General features: G+C 46.6%; 1 protein-coding gene across 1 annotated transcript; it reads right to left on the bottom strand.

Annotated features, from left to right (window-relative positions):
- Positions 1-3,742: 3,742 nt before the first annotated feature.
- On the bottom strand, positions 3,743-12,439 carry LOC136001307 (cystatin-A-like). Its single transcript, XM_065655454.1, has 3 exons — positions 12,324-12,439; positions 5,757-5,858; positions 3,743-3,966 (listed from the first exon to the last, which is right to left on the bottom strand). The coding sequence occupies exons 1-3, from the start codon at positions 12,393-12,395 to the stop codon at positions 3,838-3,840; spliced, it is 303 nt and encodes a 100-aa protein (XP_065511526.1). The 5' UTR covers positions 12,396-12,439; the 3' UTR covers positions 3,743-3,837.
- Between the last annotated feature and the right edge of the window lie 9,968 nt (positions 12,440-22,407).

The raw sequence follows: 22,407 nt of genomic DNA, 5'->3' as shown, positions 1-22,407 counted from the left end.
CCAATTGGTCAATTCGTGGTCACCTGACTCAGACCACTTCCTCTCGTTGCTTCCCCCAATCACCCAGGACATGCTGCTTGCCCAGAGCAGGTAGAGCGGGAGGCAGAGCAGGACAGCTTCCCTCTGACAGTGTCTCTGGCTCAGGAGTCCCACAGGAACGGCCTCCCCACAGCCAGGATTTCCACCCAGGCCTGTTCAGTCCTTGGCTTCTCGCTGGCACCTGTGGCAGAGGTCAGTCAGGGTGCTTTTTGAACCATCTGCTTTTCAGTAAGTGCTCTGGGAGTAAGCAAACAGGCCACGCAGAACAACAGAGAACCTTCATGGCATGATGGAATCACAGATTTTTGGGTGGGAAAGGACTGCACCTCCTGCCCAGCACAGGGTCAGCAGCCCCAGGCTGCTCGGGGCTTTGTCCAGTCAGGTCTTGAAAATAGAGGAAATAATTTGTCAACATAAACCTTCTAGAATACCCACACAGTTCTCTGTTGGAAGCTCCAGATTCGGTGTCAGTCTGTGATGACTGAATCACACCACTCTCTTGGCTTTGCTGCCTCTTTAGATTTCTCGTCTTTCTTGAACACAAAACTTAACATGATTCATTTTGATAATTTAGTAACTTGGAAAAGCAGCAGCTCTGTGTCTGGGAATTCAGCAGTAGTGACCTAAAGAGTGCAAAGGCACCCTTATAGTGTGGGCCTTAAGTCCTAAGTAACTTGAATCTTGCATCAGTCTTAAATACTCTGTTGTTTTGTTAAGGTGAAACCTCAGCTAGAAGAAAAAGAAGGGAAAACCTTTGATGTCTTCACTGCAGTGGAGTTTAAAACTCAGGTGGTTGCTGGAACAAACTACTTCATCAAGGTAGAGGACACTGGGCAATGTTGGTTGGTTGTTTTTAATTAACACGTATAATATTTGGAATGGTGGTTTTTTTTTCTTTACTTGCCTAGACAGGGGTGCTTATGATTTGGCCTTAATAAGAAAAAAATCTATACATTAAAAAAAAATCCACCCCCCACCTCCCAGCCCACCTCCCTGTATTACATGGAGATGAGAGTACTTCCCTGTTTTCATAATGATTTTTACTTTTCGGTTCTTTTATGAAACTTAGATTTGGGGATAATTACACATCCGTGATGCTGAGCACTAACATTGCATTAAGTGAAGTCCAGGTGTGTGAAGATACAGTGAAGTGTCAAACCCACTGTGATTCTGCCTGTAGTGATGCCACACACAAAACCAAGCACCTGTGATGAAAGCATTGAAGTGCTGCTTGTGCCAGAGAAGATTAGAGCATTTTACATGTATTTAATAGATTACTCACTTCTGTGCAGCCCTGGTTCCCTAGATGTACGTTCCCTGTCTCAGGCATAGGGAGCATTAACAAGCATAGAAGGATTAGAGGGTCATAAAGTCATAACTCCACAAAGTCAGAACTCTCAATCTGGTTTAGAACAAGACCACACCTTCTGAGGTGATGGTTTTTCTTGCCACCTCTCTGCTTCACCATCCTCAAGACACACCAGTCTGACCACCCCTCTTGCTGAAGGTTGCTGTTACTCCGTGGAACTCACAGGTTTTTATGTTTTGCAGGTCCATGTTGGCAATGATGAGTTCATGCACCTGCGGGTGTTCAGGAGCCTTCCTCACGAGAACAAGCCGCTGAGTCTCCACAGTTACCAGAGCAGCAAGACTAAGCAGGATGAACTGGCTTTTTTCTAGCAAGCTTCTGTCTTGTGCATTTTCCTGATTGGTTCTGATGTGCATTTTCTATAGGGTGCAAAATGTTGATTCCTGTGCCAACAAAGGAGCAAAGTAAATGTGTTGGGGTTTTTTTTAACTTCCCACTGGAAAACATCAGTTGCTTTTATGCCATTCCATTCCTGTGCAATATCTAAATTTTAGAGTCACACAGTTCTCCTTTCACCTACACTAACGCAAATCCAAGTAGCTGCACTGACTTCAGTGCAACATGACTGGAATACTGCGGCAGAGTCCTGTTTGTGGACTTCCCTGGTTTAGAAACTGAAAGGGGAGTGACACTGGCATTCTGTATTTGCAGCAAGGAGCGAGAGGAAAACCCAGATCTCTTCTGTGCTATTTTGCAACTGTGAAAATATCTGTAGATTTAAATTGTGCTATGTATTTTCTTAGCAAAGACCTGAAGAGAGACCAAAGCCAAAGTGGTTTTGAAAGCAAGAGGAGGATTATTGTCTTTTGAAACAAACATTCCCGTGGTGATCATGTTGATCCTCTTGCAGCAGCAGGATATGATGTCCAGTAGAGGGGGTATGCGTTTAAAACCAGAACTGAACTCAGTTCTCAGTCCTAAGGAAAAGTCCTGGAAAGGAACTTAAGCTGGACAAGCATTTCTGCATTAATAACAATAAACATTTCTCTTGAATCGAAAGGGCATATTTGACTTTGAGTAGTGTTTCACTGTTCTCTTTTCTGGTTTTCAATATTGGTTATGTTGCTCAGATGTTGGGTTTTTTTTTTCCATGAGTGTTTTTCATATTCCTTATAACCTTAGGTTTATTCCAGTCTTTTAGTTAGAAATTAGAAAGGAACACTAAGGAAAATGCAGTCCCTCTGTGCTGCGTGGAGCAGGGCACCTGCTAAGAGAGGGCATGGGAAAGGCTGAGGCACTCGATGCTGCCTTTGTCTCAGCCTTTATTGGTAGGACTTGCCTTCAGGAATTTGAGGTGCTTAAGATGAGCAGGCAAGTCTGGAGAAAAGAAGACTTTCCTCAGCAGAGCTGGACCAGGCATGGGGCACACCTAAACCAGACTTAGGCAATGCCATGGGGTGTGAGGGGATGCATCCATGGATGCTGAGGGCCAGTGTCATTGCAAGGCCACACTCAAGGACCTTTGAAAGGTCATGTGCACTGGGGGAGGTTCCCCAGGACTGGAAGCAAGAAAACATCACTTCTATGTTGAAGACGGGCAAGAAGGAGAACCTGGAGCACTACAGGCTCATCAGCGTCACCTCAGTCCCTGGGAAGGCGCTGGAGCAAATGGTTCTGGAAGTCATTTCCACACATATTAAAGACAAAAAGGCAATTGGAAGTAGTCGGCATGGATTTACAAAGGGAAAGTCATGCTTCATCAACCTCATAGCCTGCTATGATTAGATATCCATCCTCTCTCAATTTGCCAAGATGTTTGTTGTTTACTTTGGTAAGGCTTTTGATGCTGTTCTCCATAACACCTCATAGATGAGCTGCTTAAGTATGTGCCAGAGAAGTGGACTGCAAACTCGCTGAACTACTGTGCTGAAAGAGTTCAGCAGCACAAGGTCCAGCCAGAGATCAGCGACCAGTGGTGTAGACTGAAGAATCGGCAAGCAGCTTTGAGAGGAGAGAGCATGGTGACCTTACCTGTGTCTTACTGGGCTTTTTGTTGCAGGTGTGCTCTGTGGGAGTGTGTAACCAGCATTGTTTAGAAGGAGCATGTTCTGTCTCCTGAATATTAAGGGGTCTTACATGCTTTTTCTCATAGCAGCCCAGAGAGTTCCCACGCAGACCCCCCCCAAACAGGGAAATATTGGAGACCCTAAGTCTGGCTTATTATAGCACTTCCTCTGCCTGTCAGCATTTTGGAAAGAGGAGCTGAAATGCGTGTGCTCTGTCTTACAGCTCTAGTACCTCAGGTGGCACAAACAGCCTTGAATACTATTTCAGAGCCCACTTGAGCTTTAGCCAGGCAGCAGACCTGGACATGACACGCAGTAGATGAACAAATAGTTTTCAAAACTTATTTTATTTCCGTGCATTTACTGACACAGGTAGAATCCACACACATCTTGCAGAAGTGAGGCACCATTCCTCATTGTCTCTCAGAAGTAGGTCAGAGGATCATCTCTGGTTTTCCCAGTCTGAAAACTGACAAGGCTGGGACAGTCGTTCTCAGCAGGGAGGCCCTGAAACACCCTTAAGTGGACATAGTTGTCATCAGAATCTTGGACCTAGAAACCAAAACAGTGGGAAAGTGAGGATCATGGGTGAAGCAGGTTCAAACAACAGGAAGAATATCTTTGCTCAGGAGCTGAATTTTAGGTTTCTCTCCCCTTTTACTTCAACAGCTCTTAACCCATCTGGATAGTAACTAACTGGTGCTGGAAACTCTATACACCTGTAGAGAACTGTAATAAAAACCTTCAGACTCATGCAAATGGAAAATGGGCAGCACTGCTGGAGTGTGGAAGCACCAGCAGGCACAACAGGAGAAAGGTTTGCAGGGCACCCTATTCAGGTCACAAAGATCCCAGCACATCAGCTGACAGCTTCTCCGGACACTCAGAGTAGGAAACAAGAGACACTGAGTAAATTTTAATGACTCAGGGCTGGGGCAAGGTGCAGAGACAGTGTCATCTCCCAGAAGGCACAGAAAGATCTAGCCACAGCCAGCACACGGTCCTAAGAAACCTGAAAGCCAGGATCCCTTGTCTGCAGAATTACTGCAAACACATCGGTGCCTGAACAGACAACTTGACACATCCTGGTGCCTCTCAGAGTAGGGCGAGTGGCTGAAATAAATAATTTTCAAAATAAACTCACCTTCCCCTCCAGCAAGTCCTCCCCCTAAGGCTTGCTACTACAGAGCTGTGCATGATTTCATACATACAGAGCCAAGCACAAGTTTTCTCGCTGTTTGAGGCATTAAGGGAAAGTTTAATGCCTTAGGCTCCAGGGGGTTTTTGCATGCCTTCTGGAGGCTGCACTGTTTCTCTTGGTCTGGATTATATCTCATCTGTAAGTCTGTTGGTAAAATTTAGCAATGCGGAGAATTCAGAAGGATAAAAGAAAACAATCTTGTGACAGAGGTCATTCCAGCTACCGCTAAAGTGAATAACTGCTTCTTGCCACTTGCAAGATTGGGAAAACGAGACCCATCATCAGTTTTCAGTCCTATAAAATGGATTTCTTCCAAGTTCACTAACATGTCAGTCTTTATTTCCGAGTAGTTTGCTCATGAGGCTTAGCATGGACAGCAAACAAGTATCTTACATGGCCTGAGTCAGCAACAGGATGGCGCTAAGTGAAGAAATGCAATTAGACATGACTTCTGGTTTCACTGCAGCCTTCCTGTAAATTGTTGCTCTGTATTACTCAGTACCTTGTCCACAAAGCGAAAGCGCATCTCAGAGGAGCCAGGGAAGGATAAACGCCATTTATGTAAGTAAGACTTGCATTAGCCATAGAATACGTACTCGGTCAGTACAATCCCCTGGTGCCCAGAGAGCAGAAATAAGTGTTCAAGAGTTGTTTTAGCAGTGTCTGTCCTTCCTGGGATCAACTAAGTATGAGAAACTTAGAGCAAATGCTCATAATGTCTCTGCAGAACTACTAAATCCCAAACCGACTCTTGTCGAGGGAGCACATCCTACCAGGTGTAAGTCTGTGCACATGTGCGGTTCAGATACAGCAATCGCATCCAGTGTTTGCTCTGCTGCCAGAAAGCCAGCCTGCCACTAAGCAGTGCTTTCCGGCCTTCACTCGCAAAATAGGCCCAGCAATTACTTGGAATCATTTGAGCTGATAAGGCAATCTACAGTCTTTGACTGTGATGATCCTAAGAAAGTTATCATTCACATCCGAAGCAGCACAGTGCATGTTTTATAAGTTTCTATGTTCCTGTTGTACAGTAGCGCCAAACAGAGGAATTTTATAAGCATCTGGAGATAGTCCATAACTCTATTAGTCACATCAGATGGTTTTCTACGACAAAGCACTCCTTCCTATAATATATACAAACCTTAATAAAGTAGTTTGTTCCAGCAACCACCTGAGTCCTATATGATATGGCTTTAAAGATTTCACATGTCTTGTTTACTCTGCTTTCAAATTGTAGCTTCACCTGTAAAAAGAAAGGGAAGAATGGTTGGCAGGTTCGTATTTAGGCTTTACTTTCACAGCTACCACTGTAATTTTCATCCTTTCAAACACACACCCTTAGTGAAGTAAACCCTGGAGACCCAAAATAAATAGGCAATCCAAGAGACTCCTGGAGTGCATTGAGGATAACTTCCTAAGCCAGGTAACAGACAGCCCTACCAGGGGAGATGCGATACCGGACCCGATAGTCACTAACGAGAGTGAGCTAATTGGTGACATCAAGACTGGAGGCAGCCAGGGCTGCAGTGATCATGTGCACATGGAGTTCACAGTCCTGAGGGATGTGGGATGGCTGAAGGGTAAAGTCAGGACACTGAATTTTAGGAAAGCCGACTTGCAGCTCTTCAAGGAGCTGGGCAGCAGGACCCCCTGGGAAACTGCCCTCAGGGACAAGGGAGCAGAACACAGCTGGCAGATCTTCAAGGATGCTTTCCATAGAAAACAAGAGATCTCTCGATCCCCGGGTGTAAGAAATTGGGTAAGGAAGTCAAGAGGTGGCTGAGTTGAGACCTGCTGGTCAAACTAAAGGGCAAGAAGGGAATGCACAGGCAGTGGAAGCAGGGACAGGTATCCCAGAAAGAGTATAGGGACACTGCCCCGCTGTGCAGAGATGGGGTCAGGAAGGGCAAGGCACAGCTGGAGCTGAATTTGGCAAGAGACACAAAGAATAACAAGAAGGGCTTCTGCATGTCAGCCAGATGAGGAAAGTCAAAGAAAGTGTGTCCCCCCTGATGAGCAAGACTGGCAAACTGGTAACAACGAACAAGGAGAAGGCCGAGGTACTTCAACAAATAGTCTTCACTGGCAAGCTATCTGCCCACACTTCCCAAGTAGAGGAACTGCAAGAAGGGGACTGGGGAACAAAGTCCCTCCCACTGTAAGAGAAGACCAGGCTTGTGACCAGTTGAGGGACCTGAACATACATCCATCTATGGGACCTGGTGAGATGCATCCCAGAGTCCTGAGGGAATTGGCTGATGTAGTGCCAAGCCACTCTCCATGATATTTGAGAAGTCATGGCAGTCAGGTGAAGTCCCTGGTGGCTGGAAAAATGGAAATATTGCACCCATTTTTAAAAAGGATGGAAAAGAGGACCCTGGGAACTACCGACTTGTCGGCCTCACCTCTGTGCCTGGAAAGATCATGCGACAGATCCTCCTAGAAGCTGTGCTAAGGCATATGGAGGACAAGGAGGTGATTCAGGACAGCCAGCGTGGCTTCACCAAGGGCAAGTCCCACCTGACCAACCTAGTGGCCTTCCATGGTGGAGTGACTACCTCACTGAACAAAGGAAGGGCTACGGATGTCGTCTATCTGGACTTCTGTAAAGCTTTTGACGTGGTCCCTCACAACATCCTTCCCTCTATGTTGGAGAGGTATGGATTTGATGGGTGGACTGTTCAGTGGATGAGGAATTGGCAAGATGATTGCATCCAGAGAGTGGTGGTCAAAGGCCCAGTGTCTGGATGGACACTGGTGAAAAGTGGTGTCCCTCAGCGATCCGCACTGGGACCAGTAACTCTTTAACATCATCATCAATGACACAGACAGTGAGACTGAGTACACCCTCAGCAAGTTCACGAATGACACCAAGCTGAGTGGTGCAGTTGACACGCCTGAGGCACAGGATGCCATCCAAAGGGACCTGGACAAGCTTGAGAAGTGAGCCCATATGATCCTCATGAGGTTCAACGAGGCCAAGTGCAAGGTCCTGCACCTGGATTGAGGCAACCCCTGGTATCAATACAGGCTGGGGGATGAAGGGATTGAGAGCAGCCCTGCAGAGAAGGACTTGGGGGATACTGGTGGATGAAAGACTGGACATGAGCTGGCAATGTGCGCTTGCAGCTCAGAAGGCCGATTGTATCTTGGGCTGCATCAAAAGCAGCATGGCCGGCAGGTTCTGGGAGGGGATTCTGCCCCTCGCCTCCACTCTGGTGAGACCCCACCTGCAGTCCTGTGTCCAGCTCTGGAGCCCTCAGTACAGCAAAGACATGGACCTGTTGGAGAGGGGCCAGAGGAGGCCACAACAATCATCAGAAGGGTGGAACAGCTCTCCTGTGAGGAAAGGCTGAGAGAGTCAGGGTTGTTCAGCCTGGAGAAGAGAAGGTTCCAGGGAGACCTTATTGCAGCCTTTCAGTACTTAAAAGGGGCCGATAAGAAGGATAGGGACAGACTTTTTAGCAGGGCCTCTTGCGACAGGACAAGGGGTAATGGTTTTAAACCAAAGGAGGGGAGATTCAGACTAGACATGAGGAAGACATTTTGTACAATGAGGGTGGTGAAATACTGGCACAGGTTGCCCAGAGGTGGCAGATGCCCCATCCCTGGAGACATTCCAGGCCAGGCTGGACGGGGCTCTGAGCAACCTGATCTAGTTGAAGATGTCCCTGCCCATTGCAGGGGGGTTGGACTAGATGACCTTTGAAGGTCCCTTCCAACCCAAACTATTGTACGATTCCATGTCGATGGCCCGAGGCAGGGCAGAGGCATCCAGCAGCCCAGCAGAGGAGCGCAGCGTCACTCAGGAGCCTGCTCAGGCAGCCCCTGGGAGGGGCCAGCAGCATGTCAGGGCTTCTCACCACTCACCTGTTCCACAGAAACACACAGAATTACTTGGCTTTCTCAGCACATACACCTACAGCTGGCTGCCACTCTCAGGGCATTCCTTCCCAGCAGGCAAGGCCCAGAAATTGCCCTAGAGGCAGATCAGATCCAGATCAACTATGTCCAGATAGCCAGAAATGACCATCTTACTCAGGCTCTTCATAAACTCTTACTCTGCTCTTCTTCCCAGCAGCTTCCATGGGTTTTCTATCCCAGGGCAGCAACAGCAATACTTTTAGCTCAGGAGCTGCTAAATCCAGCAAACCAGGGAAAGTTCAATTTCCAACCTGCTCCAGCAGGCTGGGTCTGAGGGCTCCTAGGATGATCCTAAGCGGCATTTTTTGGTACATATTATTTCTCTCTCAGAACAAAACCAAGCCAGTTCTCTCCCTTTTTACCATCTCTCCCATCCTCTGGCCACTACATCCCCCACTTGTTATTTATGGACAGAGCCTTCAGTAAAATCAGGCAGGCAGACAGCTCCTTAATCCTCAGATGGAAAAATGTAAGATTCCTAAGCTCTTATCTAGCAGCTCCTTAAACCCAAAACCTTCCTCCATTTTAGGCAACAGCTGCATAACAAGGAGAATGAATAAATAACATGCCCCAGCTCACTGACTATAGACAAGGCACAGGTATAATCCAAAGAGCAGAACAGATGTTGGGCATCCCAAGGTCTGCAGATGCTCTTCACAACTTCACTCAAATCACATGAATTGCTCCTCTGCTTTGCAGAGCATAAAATCCCACAGAATTGCATCATGAAAGGGTGACACTGTTATCTGGTGGGAAACACAGATAAGGTTTGTCTCCCTAAGAATATTTTGCTTAGAGAACTATACCGAAGGCTCTGTGGAAGGGAAAGACAAGGGGGAGTTCTCTCTCCTGCTCTCAGCACAAGGCAGAGATTTCACCTTGCGGAAAACAAAGAGCAATGAAATAATTTGTTTTCATTTTCTTGAAGTTACAGAGAATGGATGAACACCAAAATTAAGATTGCCCTCTTCTGGAATCACCACAAAGACTTTACAAAAACAAACAAAAGAATTTGGAAGACAACAGCGGGCTTGAGCTAGCCTCAGCATGTTATCCTTCCTGGTGACTGAGAACGCCCAGCGTCATGACAGTGAGCTTATTCTAAAGAACAGTAATGGAGATCCTATCTGTATTGTGATTGAAGTGTATTTTGCAATTGCTTTATTTTGCCATAGAATAGCATCATGACAGTTAAGCACTGAGATTTCATCTCGGATACACACTGCAATATGGCAGGTTCTTTTGATCACCAGCGACACTGCCAAGCATTAAGAACATAGCTCGGTATCTGGCATGCTACAGTGTCCCAGCAGTGTTCAAAGGAGGCCCTTAAACGATTTCACAGGCTCATTAGTCAAACTACACAGCCCCCAGCAGGCAGGAGACTTTGCTCTCCCTGTCCTACACATATGAGGCAACAGGAATTACAGGGACACCAAGGTGCTACGAGTCCTGCCCTAGGGTCTCTTCTCCACAGCTGAGGGAATTTATCACTGCAAGTGCTTCTCCTTCAACCACTTGTGCCAGCACAAGAGGAACAGCAGCACTGCTCCCGAGTAATTCAGTCGGTGCCTCACAAACAGTTTCAGATAATCCTTTTCTCTTTCTGTTCTGCCGTAAATTATCTCCCCTCTGATTAACCTGTTATCACATACTCCGTGCATGCGTGCTCAACTCTGGCAACCCCAACCGTGATTGACCAATACAGCCGTACAGTGGAAGAAGGCTCAGAGGAGCTGGGCAAGGGCGATGTGCCCACGAATCTCAGAAAATAATGCAGGGTGTGACAGACCACAGCTTCTGCAAAGCAGCTGACATTAGCTCAACACAATGCAGACCAGAGGGTGCTTGTTTTAGATAAACCGCTCTGTCAGTTGAGTGGATCGACTGAGGGTGTCACTCCCTGAGTTCATTTAAAGAACGCGAACACTGCCCTAAGTGAGCCAGGTCAGCATGGGGACAATGAATACGTGGCTCCGCCCAACATGCAGTACAAAAAGTCAACAACAAACAAAAGAATTTGGAAGACAATAGCGGGCTTGAGCTAGCCTCAGCACATGTTCTCCCTCCTGGTGGCTGAGAACACCCAGCATCATGACAGTGAGCATATTCTAAAGAACAGTGATGGAGATCATATCTGTATTGTGATTGAAGTGTATTTTGCAATTGCTTTATTTTGCTAAGAGGAACCTAAATCAGAAACCTCATGTAACACCAAATATCTTCAAATAAGTTTGATATTAAACATTATACCCTCCATGTGTGGAATATCTAAAAGAACCTGGTCAGAGAATACTGGACTCTGGCATCAGCCTACGCAGCCCCTTTACAGATCTCTCCTGGTGGCACAGCCCAGCTCACCTTAGCCTGGTTTTATCATTGCCTGGTCTCAGCCTGCAAGCTCACGGGAGACGCGGATTGGTACTTGTCCTGGTTTTGGCTGGGATAGAGTTAATTTTCTACCCAGTAGCTGGTACATGGTGCTGTGTTTTGGATTTAGTATGAGAACAGCATTGACAATACACTGATGTTTTAGCTGTTCTTAAGTAGCCAAGGACTTTTCAGCTCCTATGCCAGGTGCACAAGAAGCTGAGAGGGCACACAGCCAGGACAGGTGACCCAAGTTGCCCAAAGGGATATTCGACATTATATGACGTCATGCTCAGCATATAGTTTGGGCAAAGCTGGCTGGAGGAACTGCTGCTTGGGGACAGACTAAGCATCAACCACCAGCTGGCGAGCAATTGCATTGTCCATCACTCATCTTGTATATTCTTTTATCTTTGGGGTTTTTTTCTCTTCTGCTGCCTTAGTAAACTCAACCTCAACTCAATTGCAAACCAGGGGGTTTACTTTTTTTCCCTCTTTCTCCCTCCCATCCTACTGCAGGGAAGGGGGAAGCAAGTGGCTGCATGGTGCTTAGTTGCCAGCTGGGGATAAACCATGCCAGTGCTGGTGCAAACTCTGTCCTCCGTGGCGCAGCAAAGGAGGGACATGGGAACCCTGCACACACAGGAGTGTGCAGCAGTATTGGCCAACATGTTCAGCCCCACGACTTCCTATTTTTGTTTCCTCAAGGAGGGTTTAAGTTCAGCTTTCTGCAGTTGCCAAAGCGGGTAGAGCCCATCTTTCAGAGCTGGGAGGGTGAAGGGGATTAGTCGGGTGGGTAAGAACACAAGATGGGAGACACAAAAGCAGCTTTCCCATGCCATAGTGTCCCCCTCTGGCTTCTCGGGATGCACTTTATACCCTTGGAAGAGCTGCTGGACTGCAGGGCTCTAGAGGATCTGCAGAGGTGCTGTTTACAGAGCTACTTCCAGAACAGGAAGTGATTTACCCATAGCCTCGTGCTGTATATATCTTGTTTTAGTGCCTACTACCACATGGTTTGTACTATCCATGTCCTTCAGTGAGGAATTAATTCTACCAGGTACAATCTTCTCCCTGCAAATACACCACCTTTAATTTCAAACAAGCAGCCTCAATGCTGGCATAGTAGAGTTGGCCTTCCAGCTGCACCCAAATGTTAACTGGAGGTGGCCCGTTATGGTCATGGACAAGGATGAGACAGAGAAGTGCCTTGTCTCAGTCTTACCGGCACACTGCCTATGCAGAATGCTGAGAAATGCTGGCTGGCAATCAAGGGGAATCCCATTTTCCGCACAAGCTTCTTCAGTTTAAACACTGGTTCAAAATCACCACCTGGTCTCCCAGCCTTTGCACAAGCTTCAAGACTCGACCCTTTGCACACAGAGACTTTATCTTTAGATAGGCTGCAACTCACCTTGTCAACAATTTCCTGCACTTCGGGAGTAGCAGGCTCGGTCTCAGATAAGCCCCCAAGAGTCGGCGACATAGTGGCAGGTAACTGCTCTGAAGTGATGGTGGTTCTGAAGAGGGAAGTTCAGCGCAGTCTGAGCAGAGTCACCAGACATCTCGTATATATACATATACATGTGTCATGGAATCATGTGACTTGTAACATGTGGAACCTACCATTACTGAACTAGAGAATGAGAAAAACAGGGAAAACGGGGAAAAACTATGTAAAGCACTGATAGTAATACTAAATGTAAGAAGCACTTTAAAAAATCTTAAGTGTATATAGTAAATCTGAAGTGTATACAGTCTTCATGCTAATAAGAAAAGCCAGCAACAGCCTCCAGCCACCCACAAGTTTGGGCTGAAACCAGAACCTCTTGCTTCTCCACCCATGTGCAGATGACTAGTCTGTGTGTTAAGGACGTGGATCAAAATCACACCCAGTGTTTCCCAACACTATTCAAGATCAGAAGCAAGCATGCAGTGATTTCCTGGTGCAGATCCCATTCAACTTGAAATTGCATTGTCTCCATATCCTTCAAAGCGGGAAACAGAGGCGTTTTACTTTCAGTGACTTTCCTTCCCTCTGCCCGACCAGACAGGTGCCAAGGTAAACACCAAAACCAGAAGGGGAAAAAATAAATCCTAGGTTCAGGTAAGTACTGCAAATAAGTTATTTCTGCTTCTTTCCTATCAAACCTGGAGTTGTATTCAAGCAAGCAGAATAACAACTGAATATGCTGTACCATTTACTTTTTTGTTGCAACTCCAGTGCCAGTTTCCTGGAAGACAAAGTACGATCCCTCGTACTACAGTAGTTGTGTGTGCACAATAGCTGTTCTAATTTCAAGGTACTTGTATATCACACACTGCTAAAATATCTAACATGCAGAGTATATACTCAGAAGTCTTCATTCTGCAGTTAGAGTTGAACAGACAACATAGTCACGTTCCTGACCATGTATGAATGTTCACAGCTCAAAACACATGCAACCTACTGAGGAAAGACCAGCAACTGTTAGCAGCCCGACCTGGTAAGGGAGAGCTAACACTTCAAGACCACAAAAAAACCTACTTCCCTTCAGTATTCCTGCCATCTCCCTCCTCCCTAGGGATGACTACATGGCAGGGGGTGAAATGAGAATACGCGCAGCACACAGGCAACAGGCATTTCTGCTGGAATCAGCACAAGGAATTAGCTAGAAACAAGCCTGTTCACAGGCACAGAGATGGTGACTGTGTAGCGCAGATTTATCAGTGTCCTAACCAGCCTACTGACGCTCCTCACAGATGACAAGTGATGCAATAGACAGCAAACAAATACTTCATATCTAACTTCAAGGTCTGTTCCTTGCACAAAGGACCTGAGATTGAGAAACTGCGGCCGTAAGGGCCCTAAACTCAACGGTATACAGATCAAGTTAAGAGCATGTTACCAAGAAGAATGTTGCAGAAATTCCCAAACTTGGGCAGCAGTGTTATGGGAGTGGAGGAAAGGCATTTGAGAAAAAACAGGTGGCATCCTGAGATAACATCTTTCTGAAGAAAAACATCCACAGAGGCAATTGTTGCTATACAAAAGCAGTCTGTCAGATCATGACCAAAGTGTTCTGTCAGATCATGACCAAATTGTTCTATCAGATCATGACTGTGGTCACGGGGTGGATTGTGTGGCAGTTGCACTTTCCCCCACCACACGACCTGAGAACTGGTGTGGTAGTCACACTGGTAGCTGGCCATGTCCCTCTCAGAATTGCAGCCTTCAATGGGGCAGTTAATGGCTCTTTGTGGAGACCCAGAGTTGGTGGGCAGGGTCGTTAGCAGAGGAGGGGCCAAGCGTGCCCACAGCCCAGAGAAGCTGAGAAGCTTCTCGAATGCCCACAGTTGGAGCAGGGTGGGCACAGAGAAGCCAAGAAGCTTCTGGAATGCCCACAGTCAGATCTGAATAGACTATAAGTGGGGTTCCCGCCAAAGACCCCCTTTGTGTGGTCTCCTTGGAGCTGCGGGTCTGCCATGCTGCCGGAATTCCTCCCCTTAGATGGAGAAGCCGTCTAAGGTAACCTCCCGGGATGGGGAGCGCCTCACCTCCGTGTGTGGGTGAGTGATAAATTACTGAATGTATGCTTTAATAAGTCCTCGCCTGGTAGGCAAGTGTGAACTCCTAGTCTGGGACAGACGAGTGTAAATTCCTTGCCTAGCAGGCAAGCGTAGGTCCTGGCGGCAATAGGCTAGTGTTTCTCTCTTATGAGCAGAACGGGGCAGAGAGGGCTCTGGTTTTGTTTTCTCGTGAGTGCGTGTATGCATGCTCTGGGTCTTCATTATTCTTATTTCGCTGCACCCCAAATAATGTCTTAACCTAATATCCGAACCTGTATCTTATGTTATCGGAGTGCTAACTAATTGTATAAACCCCGTTTCTAATCGGTTTATCGGCGGTACTTTTCCAGCCAGAATAAAGTTTGTTTTGGAGTGCCTCCGTGACATTTAAATGGCGTAGCTGGCAGGATATTAAAAATGGAATTATTTTGGGATTACAGTTATGATATTCCTTGCACTGCTGCCTGCATCCGGGCTGAAGCGAGGTGGTTCGGTCCTGAAATTATCGTAGCTGTGTGTGCTGTGTTCTGTGTTGCCGCATGTGTGCTACTGTTTGTCCCGTGCAAATGCCTTCAGCAAATACAGGACCAGTCAGGGAGATGTGATTATAAGAGGGAGCTGAAAACAGATCGTTTGAGAAGGAGGTTGTGTTTGTTAGAAATAAATTGTTTGAGGGCGGAATCGCTATGGTAGGAAAAGCACATGTGTTTGTTAGAACAAAGGAGATGGTGTTTGTTAACCTGGGCAAGACCCCCCGCTAGGGCTCCCCGAATTCAGAAAGAAATTGCCAGCCGGGGGCACCGGTGTGTAACCGAGGACTGGGACGGAGATATCTGGGGAGATTCTGAAAATAGTGCTGATAAGGAGCAGGTGGAGACAAAGTATGTGCATCCTCTCATTAGAACTGAGACCCATACGGGACCACGGCGTGGAAATCCCGCCCCTAGACGGCTTCCTCTGGACGGCTCCCCGGCGCCCCGGGAACTTGAACTCGGCGACTCACGATCTAGATCCTCACATGAGCTGGGCGAAATAGAAACTGAATATCTTTGGCATGTTTCACTTACCCGGGTTGATCAGATATCACTGAGTAATGAGGCGGTTGCGGGCTTTTGGGAACTTGATGTGTTTTCAAGTGATAGTCCGGGCGGCTCTCCCCCCTACTCCAGGAACATGATGGGACCAAAAGAGTTTGGAGAACAGGCTGCAAGGCTCCTCCCAGGTAGCTCCCCCCACGCTCAGGAACGTGGAGAGACCGACACCAGTAAGACAGGCTTGCCGGAGCTACTTGAGGGCATTCAGGGGTCTGAGGGAGGGTTACAAGGACTTCCCCGCCGCATGGCTGTGCCAGTAAATCCGACCCACCTTCAGCCGCTTGAGCTGCCGGACGCTTTAAAGATACATGTCCAGTCCCTCAGGGAGGGAATCCAGGAGGCCATCGACCTTAGCAAGCAGAAGCCCCGAAATCCTCCTGCGCACGTATTAACCTGGGCTGAAATCCTGCACAACTTAGGCACCATGTGGACAATGAACCCTCGTTTCCTGTGTCCACTGCTTTGGGACTTGCTGGACCCGGGAGGCCACACAGAGAAAACGGGTCGCGAGCCTCCCCCACTCCGCGATCGGCAGAGTGGAGCGGAGCCGCCTGTGGCGCCCGGCCTCGCGAGCAACCTCCCCCACCGAGGTAGAGGAAAAAAATAGAAGCCACGGCTTGGGACCTGGACCGCCCAACCCGCTTAGTAGCTGATAAGGGTGCTTAGAGTTTGAGAGCCACGGGGCAGAGGCACCTGCCGTTAGGACCTTGCAATTTACCTCTGCGCCGTTGCAGCCTAAGGGAGCTGCTAAGATTAGGATTTTGCAACCCATTCTCCCTATATTGGCCTGTTTGCACATCTGATGAGCAGTGGCACTTAACAAAGATATGCTTTTCATGATTCCCCTCTAAGGGAGGAAGACAAAGCATAATTTGCGTTTACCTAGTAAACCCTCTGCATTAGTGTCCGGTGGGTAGTCCCAGACTTCTAACTCCAAAAGCCTGGTTCCCAAGAGACCAAGGCCTGTCTTTGTGTTCTCTTACAGGACAAAAGGAAGATGAACAATCCTGAGCGTTCCAACATATGGACGGGGTGGAAGAGGCTCCAGCTGAAACTGGGTGGTGGTTAAAGTCAGTCTTTGGAATGAGAGTCACGCCAGGTGACACCAACAAACCATTGAGGAGGCAGCCATTAAGATTGGTGCCTGCATGTGTAAGCAGTTGGTCTTAACAGAACCCTGTTACCTGAAATGTGCATTTAGAGTTTTCGTAATGCTGGTTTGTCATCTGTACACTATCTTTGAAGGATTTTTTTTTCTCCTCTCCCTAATCTTGAATGTCTAGTGACTTTAATCTGTCTTGATTGTATTGTGTCTGTATATGCATTTTTCCTTTCCAGTAAGTAACTACTTTCTACAATGTGCACACACAGTGTGTGTGTGTGGGCCTGTTTCAGTGGTGAGACACTGACCATCTAGATTTCTGCATAGTTTGCATTCTAAAGGCACAATTGGGTATAGCTGCTTGTAGTGGTAGATATTTTGCTGCTCTTCCGATCTAGACGTGCAGTGACCTAAAAATCTGAACTTATCTGCATAAATGTTGGAAGACTCTTCCACAGCAGCAGAAGTCATAAAGCATGGAATTTGTGTGCTGAATTGGTACACTTAGCACACAGTTGAACGCTACCTTCATAGAGGTATCTCCACTCAAATTATGTGGAACGACTTTGTTTGCCTTTAGCGATGTAATCTGACTGGTTCTGTGGTAGGTTTATGGGCTTATATTCAAGCTCGATTAAAGCCCTATAACTATTGCAGCACCTGATGTACTGAACTTCTAAGTTCCCTCTCTTGGATAATGTCTCTAGCCTGGAATCAAAATATTTTTGTTTCACCTTCTGGTAATAGGTAATCTTAAATTGTACATTCTTCCCAAGATAAGAAGGTACTTTTTTTGAAGGGGTGATGGGAGCTGTTCTGGGTGCAGTGGTACTCCAGGAAGAAAGGCAAGGATCAGAACAGACGATATTAATTTGTAATATCCTAGTTTTAGTTGTTTATAGAAATAGTTTAACCCTTACTGTTTGAGATTTGGAGCAAGTTAGGCATTTAGATATCTTACACAGACTAAGACTTGAACTGAAGGGCTGAAGCACTGTACAAATAAGCATTTGAAGGTTTCAGCTTTCTTCTCTGCACTCAGTGGTTTATACCCAAATGCTTAAGTTCTAAGTATGAAAGCAGAGAGGAAACACTAATGAACTCTATGCATGACATTGCATAGGCTCCATAAACAAAATGACTGTCCAGAGCCAGGCCGTATTACACTTGATCCTATTGAAGGAAAAGGTGTATACCAGAAGCTGTGTCTACATCCTGAGCATCTGGGTGCCTTTACAAGAACAACTACAAGGACAAATAACGGAGGACTCAGAGGCAATTGTTGCTATAGTGGGGAGCAACTGATAAGAACTTTTACTGTATTTGTTTTCCTTATCAGGATGGCTAACCAGCCTCCTCTAACATTTGTTAACAACTGTAATTGCTGTAATTTGCACTATTGCATTGTTTATCAGCAGGTTGATTTGTGATGATAATGATAACAAGGTGACACACATAAGGTATGGTGATCCACAGTGGGCATTAAAACTCACCAACAGAATGCCCCCTTTGACTTTGGAGGCAAGAGGTGACTGCACCACCACTCCGAAGTGGTCTGTCAGATCATGACTGTGGTCACGGGGTGGATTGTGTGGCAGTTGCACTTCCCCCCCGCCACGCCCTGAGAACTGGTGTGGCAGTCGCACTGGTAGCTGCCTATCCCCCTCTCAGAACTGCAGCCTTCAATGGGGCAGTTAATGGCTCTCTTTGTGGAGACTCAGAGTCGCTGGGCAGGGTCGTTAGCAGAGGAGGGGCCCAGAGCGCCCACAGCCCAGAGAAGCTGAGAAGCTTCTCAAATGCCCACAGTCAGAGCAGGGTGGGCACAGAGAAGCCAAGAAGCTTCTGGAATGCCCACAGCCAGATCTGAACAGACTATAAATGGGGTTCCCGCCGAAGACCCCCTTTGTGTGGTCTTCTTGGAGTTGCGGGTGTACCATGCTGCCGGAGTCCCTCCCCTTAGACGGAGATAGGCGAGTGTAAATTCCTCGTCTGGGACAGACGAGTGTAAATTCCTTGCCTAGCAGGCAAGCGTAAGTCCTGGCCACAATAGGCTAGTGTTTCTCTCTTATGAGCAAAACAGGGCAGAGAGGGCTCTGGTTTTGTTTTCTTGTGAGTGCGTGTGTGCACGCTCTGGATCCTCATTATTCTTATTTTGCTGCACCCCAAATAATGTCCTAACCCAATATCCGAACCTGTATCTTATGTTAGAGTGCTACCTAATTGTATAAACCCCGTTTCTAATCGGTTTATTGGCGGTACTTTTCCAGCCAGAATAAAGTTTGTTTTGGACCTTGTTGTCTGCCTAAACTTATTTTGAGGTGCCTCCATGACAACTATAAAATTCATTTGTTCACATATTTTGTACAAATAACGAGTTGTTTACTCTTAATTACAGGAGAATCATTTCAACCTTGAGATCTCAGATAAGTAGGTCCAAAACAAACCAGGACTGGATTCTCCTGGTTCTGGAGGGTCCCAGTACAGCTCACCCAAGGTCACTTTCCAGTTTGGCTCTCACGGTTATGGACCATCTTGATGGTAAATACCCCACATCATTGACTCTTCGGAGGCTTGTAGTGAATTCAGCAACGCTCATTGAATACCTGAGACACCAAAACAGAAAAGCAAAAGTGAATCAGCCCTTATCCAGGAGGTGAGCAGAACTTCAGAGATAGTTCAGGCAACCATCTCTTCACATAGCACCCATTTCAAGCTGCCCAGCCCTGCTCTACCAATAAATGGTACTTACCAAGGCATCTGTCTCCATTCACCTTCTCTCCTGGCTACAGCGAATCCAAAGTTTGCAGCCTGATGCTGGGGGAGTGCACAGCACTAAGTGTTCTCCCTCGGATACGGCAGTCTGTTATCCTCAAAGATGATGATGCCCTTTTTGTTTTGTTTTTTTAAAGAGGGAGGGCAGTTATCAGTGGAAGGCTCCTGACTGGCTGCACTCAGTTAAGTTCACTGTGGCACTGCAAGTTGGACACCGTATTCTTCTCTTTCCTGAGCAACCGCATTTTGCATTGTCATGCCAGCTAAGAAGAGGTGCAAGGGCTCTTGGAAGCCATGTTCACATTTTTAGTTATCTGACCGCAGGTGCTGGTGCTGCCAGCACTCCTACGCAAAGGGCACACTGCTCTCACCTCACTCGCCTCTGGCACCTCTCTGGGTGAAATTTAGCACACAGAACTAGAGCCTGAAGGTCATGTTCATTTAGCTTGAACTGCGGGCCTTGTCAAGCAGACTGCTTGCCCTAAGGAGGACCAATAAATGTGACTATTTAAAAGAAGGCAATCTGAATCAGAAGTACAATACACAGGCTCACACCAAAGTTGCAGGTGCTCTTTCCAAGCAACTTAGTTATTTATCATTTTGGCTCCAAGCTCTGTCCAGTGCATGTCCTGAAAAGCAACACAAGCACCACCTAGCACCAAGTGGAGGCACTGGCAGATATTAGTTCCCCCACCAGAATTCCTGCAAGAGCATGTTTTGCTGTCCAGAGACTTTTCAATCCAAATGCCTGTGATCTTCAAGTTGTCAAGTTTCGTGAACACTCCCATTGGCTTCACATGCAAAGTGAGTGGTCTCCTCATTTAGAGGAAGTTATGCATCACTTGATATGAACACATTATTTTAAACTGTATCTTCCTAGAATCTTCTACAGCTGATCTCCTTATTCAGTGTTCAGAACCTATGGCAACTTCAGCAAAAGTGACGTTTGCAGCATGCATTAGTTATAGCATTGATTCTTAACAATTTTGACCCATTTTCAAATTATTTTCGAATGTAATTTATCTTAAGAAACAGACACATACTACAAACTGCTTCCTATTGCAGAAAGAAAGCAGTTGTGATATAGTTTGTTTCACACACAGAGACAGCCTGTCTCACTACATTACCACACACAATGGACACCTCTGGAAGAGTTAAGAGTATGTAAAGGTCTGTGATCCGATAATTGATAGAAGGAAAGTGTAGAAATTAAGAGCCGCAAAGGGTTCGTGTTAAGAAGCATTTTAATACTAAACAAATTCTACCATTTTTGTCCATTGTCTGTCTAAGACACTTTAAAGGCATATATGTCTTAAAGGGTACTGGAAATACACTCAAAAACACTGTAGGGGACCCATTCATCAAACGGAACAAGAAAAAAATTGCAGCTTCCAGCTTGCTGTCATGCAAACTTTTAAAGCATCCTTAACAGTGCCTCTGCAGCCTGTGGCAAGAAAATCAATACTGCAATCTTGCTAATACTGCCTCCTACTGTTAGGACTATGGACCCAGAGATTTCAGTGTGTTAGTCAGGCCAGGTAACTCCATTGGTCTACTTGTGAAGTGCAATTCTCATTTTTCACACAGGGAAAACAGTGCCTGAGAAATGTTAACATTCACGTTACTGTGTGTCGTGGTTTGATCGTGGGGAGACAATATAAAAAACACGGCAGATTGTATTTCTCTTAACCTCTTCTCCCTTCCCCCTTGCCTCCCTCTTTCTCCTCCCCCTTTTCACTACGGACAGGCGATTTTGAGAGGAGAGGAAAGGAAAAGAAAGGAAAGGAAAGGAAAGGAAAGGAGAGGAGAGGAGAGGAGAGGAGAGGAGAGGAGAGGAGAGGAAAGACAGAGAGAAGAGAGCTGGAAAATTTGACAACGTTTTACTAATGCTACTAAATAAACATAGAGAAAAATAACGCAGAACAAGTCTTATAGAACCAGCCTTGCAACTCCCAGCAGCTACTCTGGCAGGATCCTGCAGCCAACCGGAACTAGATTCAGTCTGCCACAACGCCTCAGCTTGCAGGGATGGCAGAAAAGAAGCAGAGACGAAGGAGAAGCAAAGCGAAGCAGCAGAAGACCCAGCAGAAGAGAGAGAGAGTCCTTTTGGTCTCCACCTTCTATATCCAGGATATCGTGAATGGGATGGAATACTCCAATTGGTCAATTCGTGGTCACCTGACTCAGACCACTTCCTCTCGTTGCTTCCCCCAATCACCCAGGACATGCTGCTTGCCCAGAGCAGGTAGAGCGGGAGGCAGAGCAGGACAGCTTCCCTCTGACAGTGTCTCTGGCTCAGGAGTCCCACAGGAACGGCCTCCCCACAGCCAGGATTTCCACCCAGGCCTGTTCAGTCCTTGGCTTCTCGCTGGCACCTGTGGCAGAGGTCAGTCAGGGTGCTTTTTGAACCATCTGCTTTTCAGTAAGTGCTCTGGGAGTAAGCAAACAGGCCACGCAGAACAACAGAGAACCTTCATGGCATGATGGAATCACAGATTTTTGGGTGGGAAAGGACTGCACCTCCTGCCCAGCACAGGGTCAGCAGCCCCAGGCTGCTCGGGGCTTTGTCCAGTCAGGTCTTGAAAATAGAGGAAATAATTTGTCAACATAAACCTTCTAGAATACCCACACAGTTCTCTGTTGGAAGCTCCAGATTCGGTGTCAGTCTGTGATGACTGAATCACACCACTCTCTTGGCTTTGCTGCCTCTTTAGATTTCTCGTCTTTCTTGAACACAAAACTTAACATGATTCATTTTGATAATTTAGTAACTTGGAAAAGCAGCAGCTCTGTGTCTGGGAATTCAGCAGTAGTGACCTAAAGAGTGCAAAGGCACCCTTATAGTGTGGGCCTTAAGTCCTAAGTAACTTGAATCTTGCATCAGTCTTAAATACTCTGTTGTTTTGTTAAGGTGAAACCTCAGCTAGAAGAAAAAGAAGGGAAAACCTTTGATGTCTTCACTGCAGTGGAGTTTAAAACTC

Source organism: Caloenas nicobarica, chromosome 1 (assembly GCF_036013445.1).
Source record: "Caloenas nicobarica isolate bCalNic1 chromosome 1, bCalNic1.hap1, whole genome shotgun sequence".
NCBI classification, from domain to species: domain Eukaryota; kingdom Metazoa; phylum Chordata; class Aves; order Columbiformes; family Columbidae; genus Caloenas; species Caloenas nicobarica.
The sequence above is the reverse complement of the archived record's forward strand: the minus strand, read 5'-3'. Positions and strand labels throughout refer to the sequence as shown.

What these genes read in the sequence shown, in the direction of transcription:
- LOC136001307 (XM_065655454.1), bottom strand. Translation starts at nt 12,395, where the DNA reads ATGTCGCCGACTCTTGGGGGCTTATCTGAGACCGAGCCTGCTACTCCC. An exon ending in TGCAGGAAATTGTTGACAAG is followed by an intron (nt 5,859 to 12,323) that starts GTGAGTTGCAGC and finishes TTCTTTTTACAG; the next exon opens with GTGAAGCTACAATTTGAAAG. An exon ending in GAACAAACTACTTTATTAAG is followed by an intron (nt 3,967 to 5,756) that starts GTTTGTATATAT and finishes TTTGGTTTCTAG; the next exon opens with GTCCAAGATTCTGATGACAA.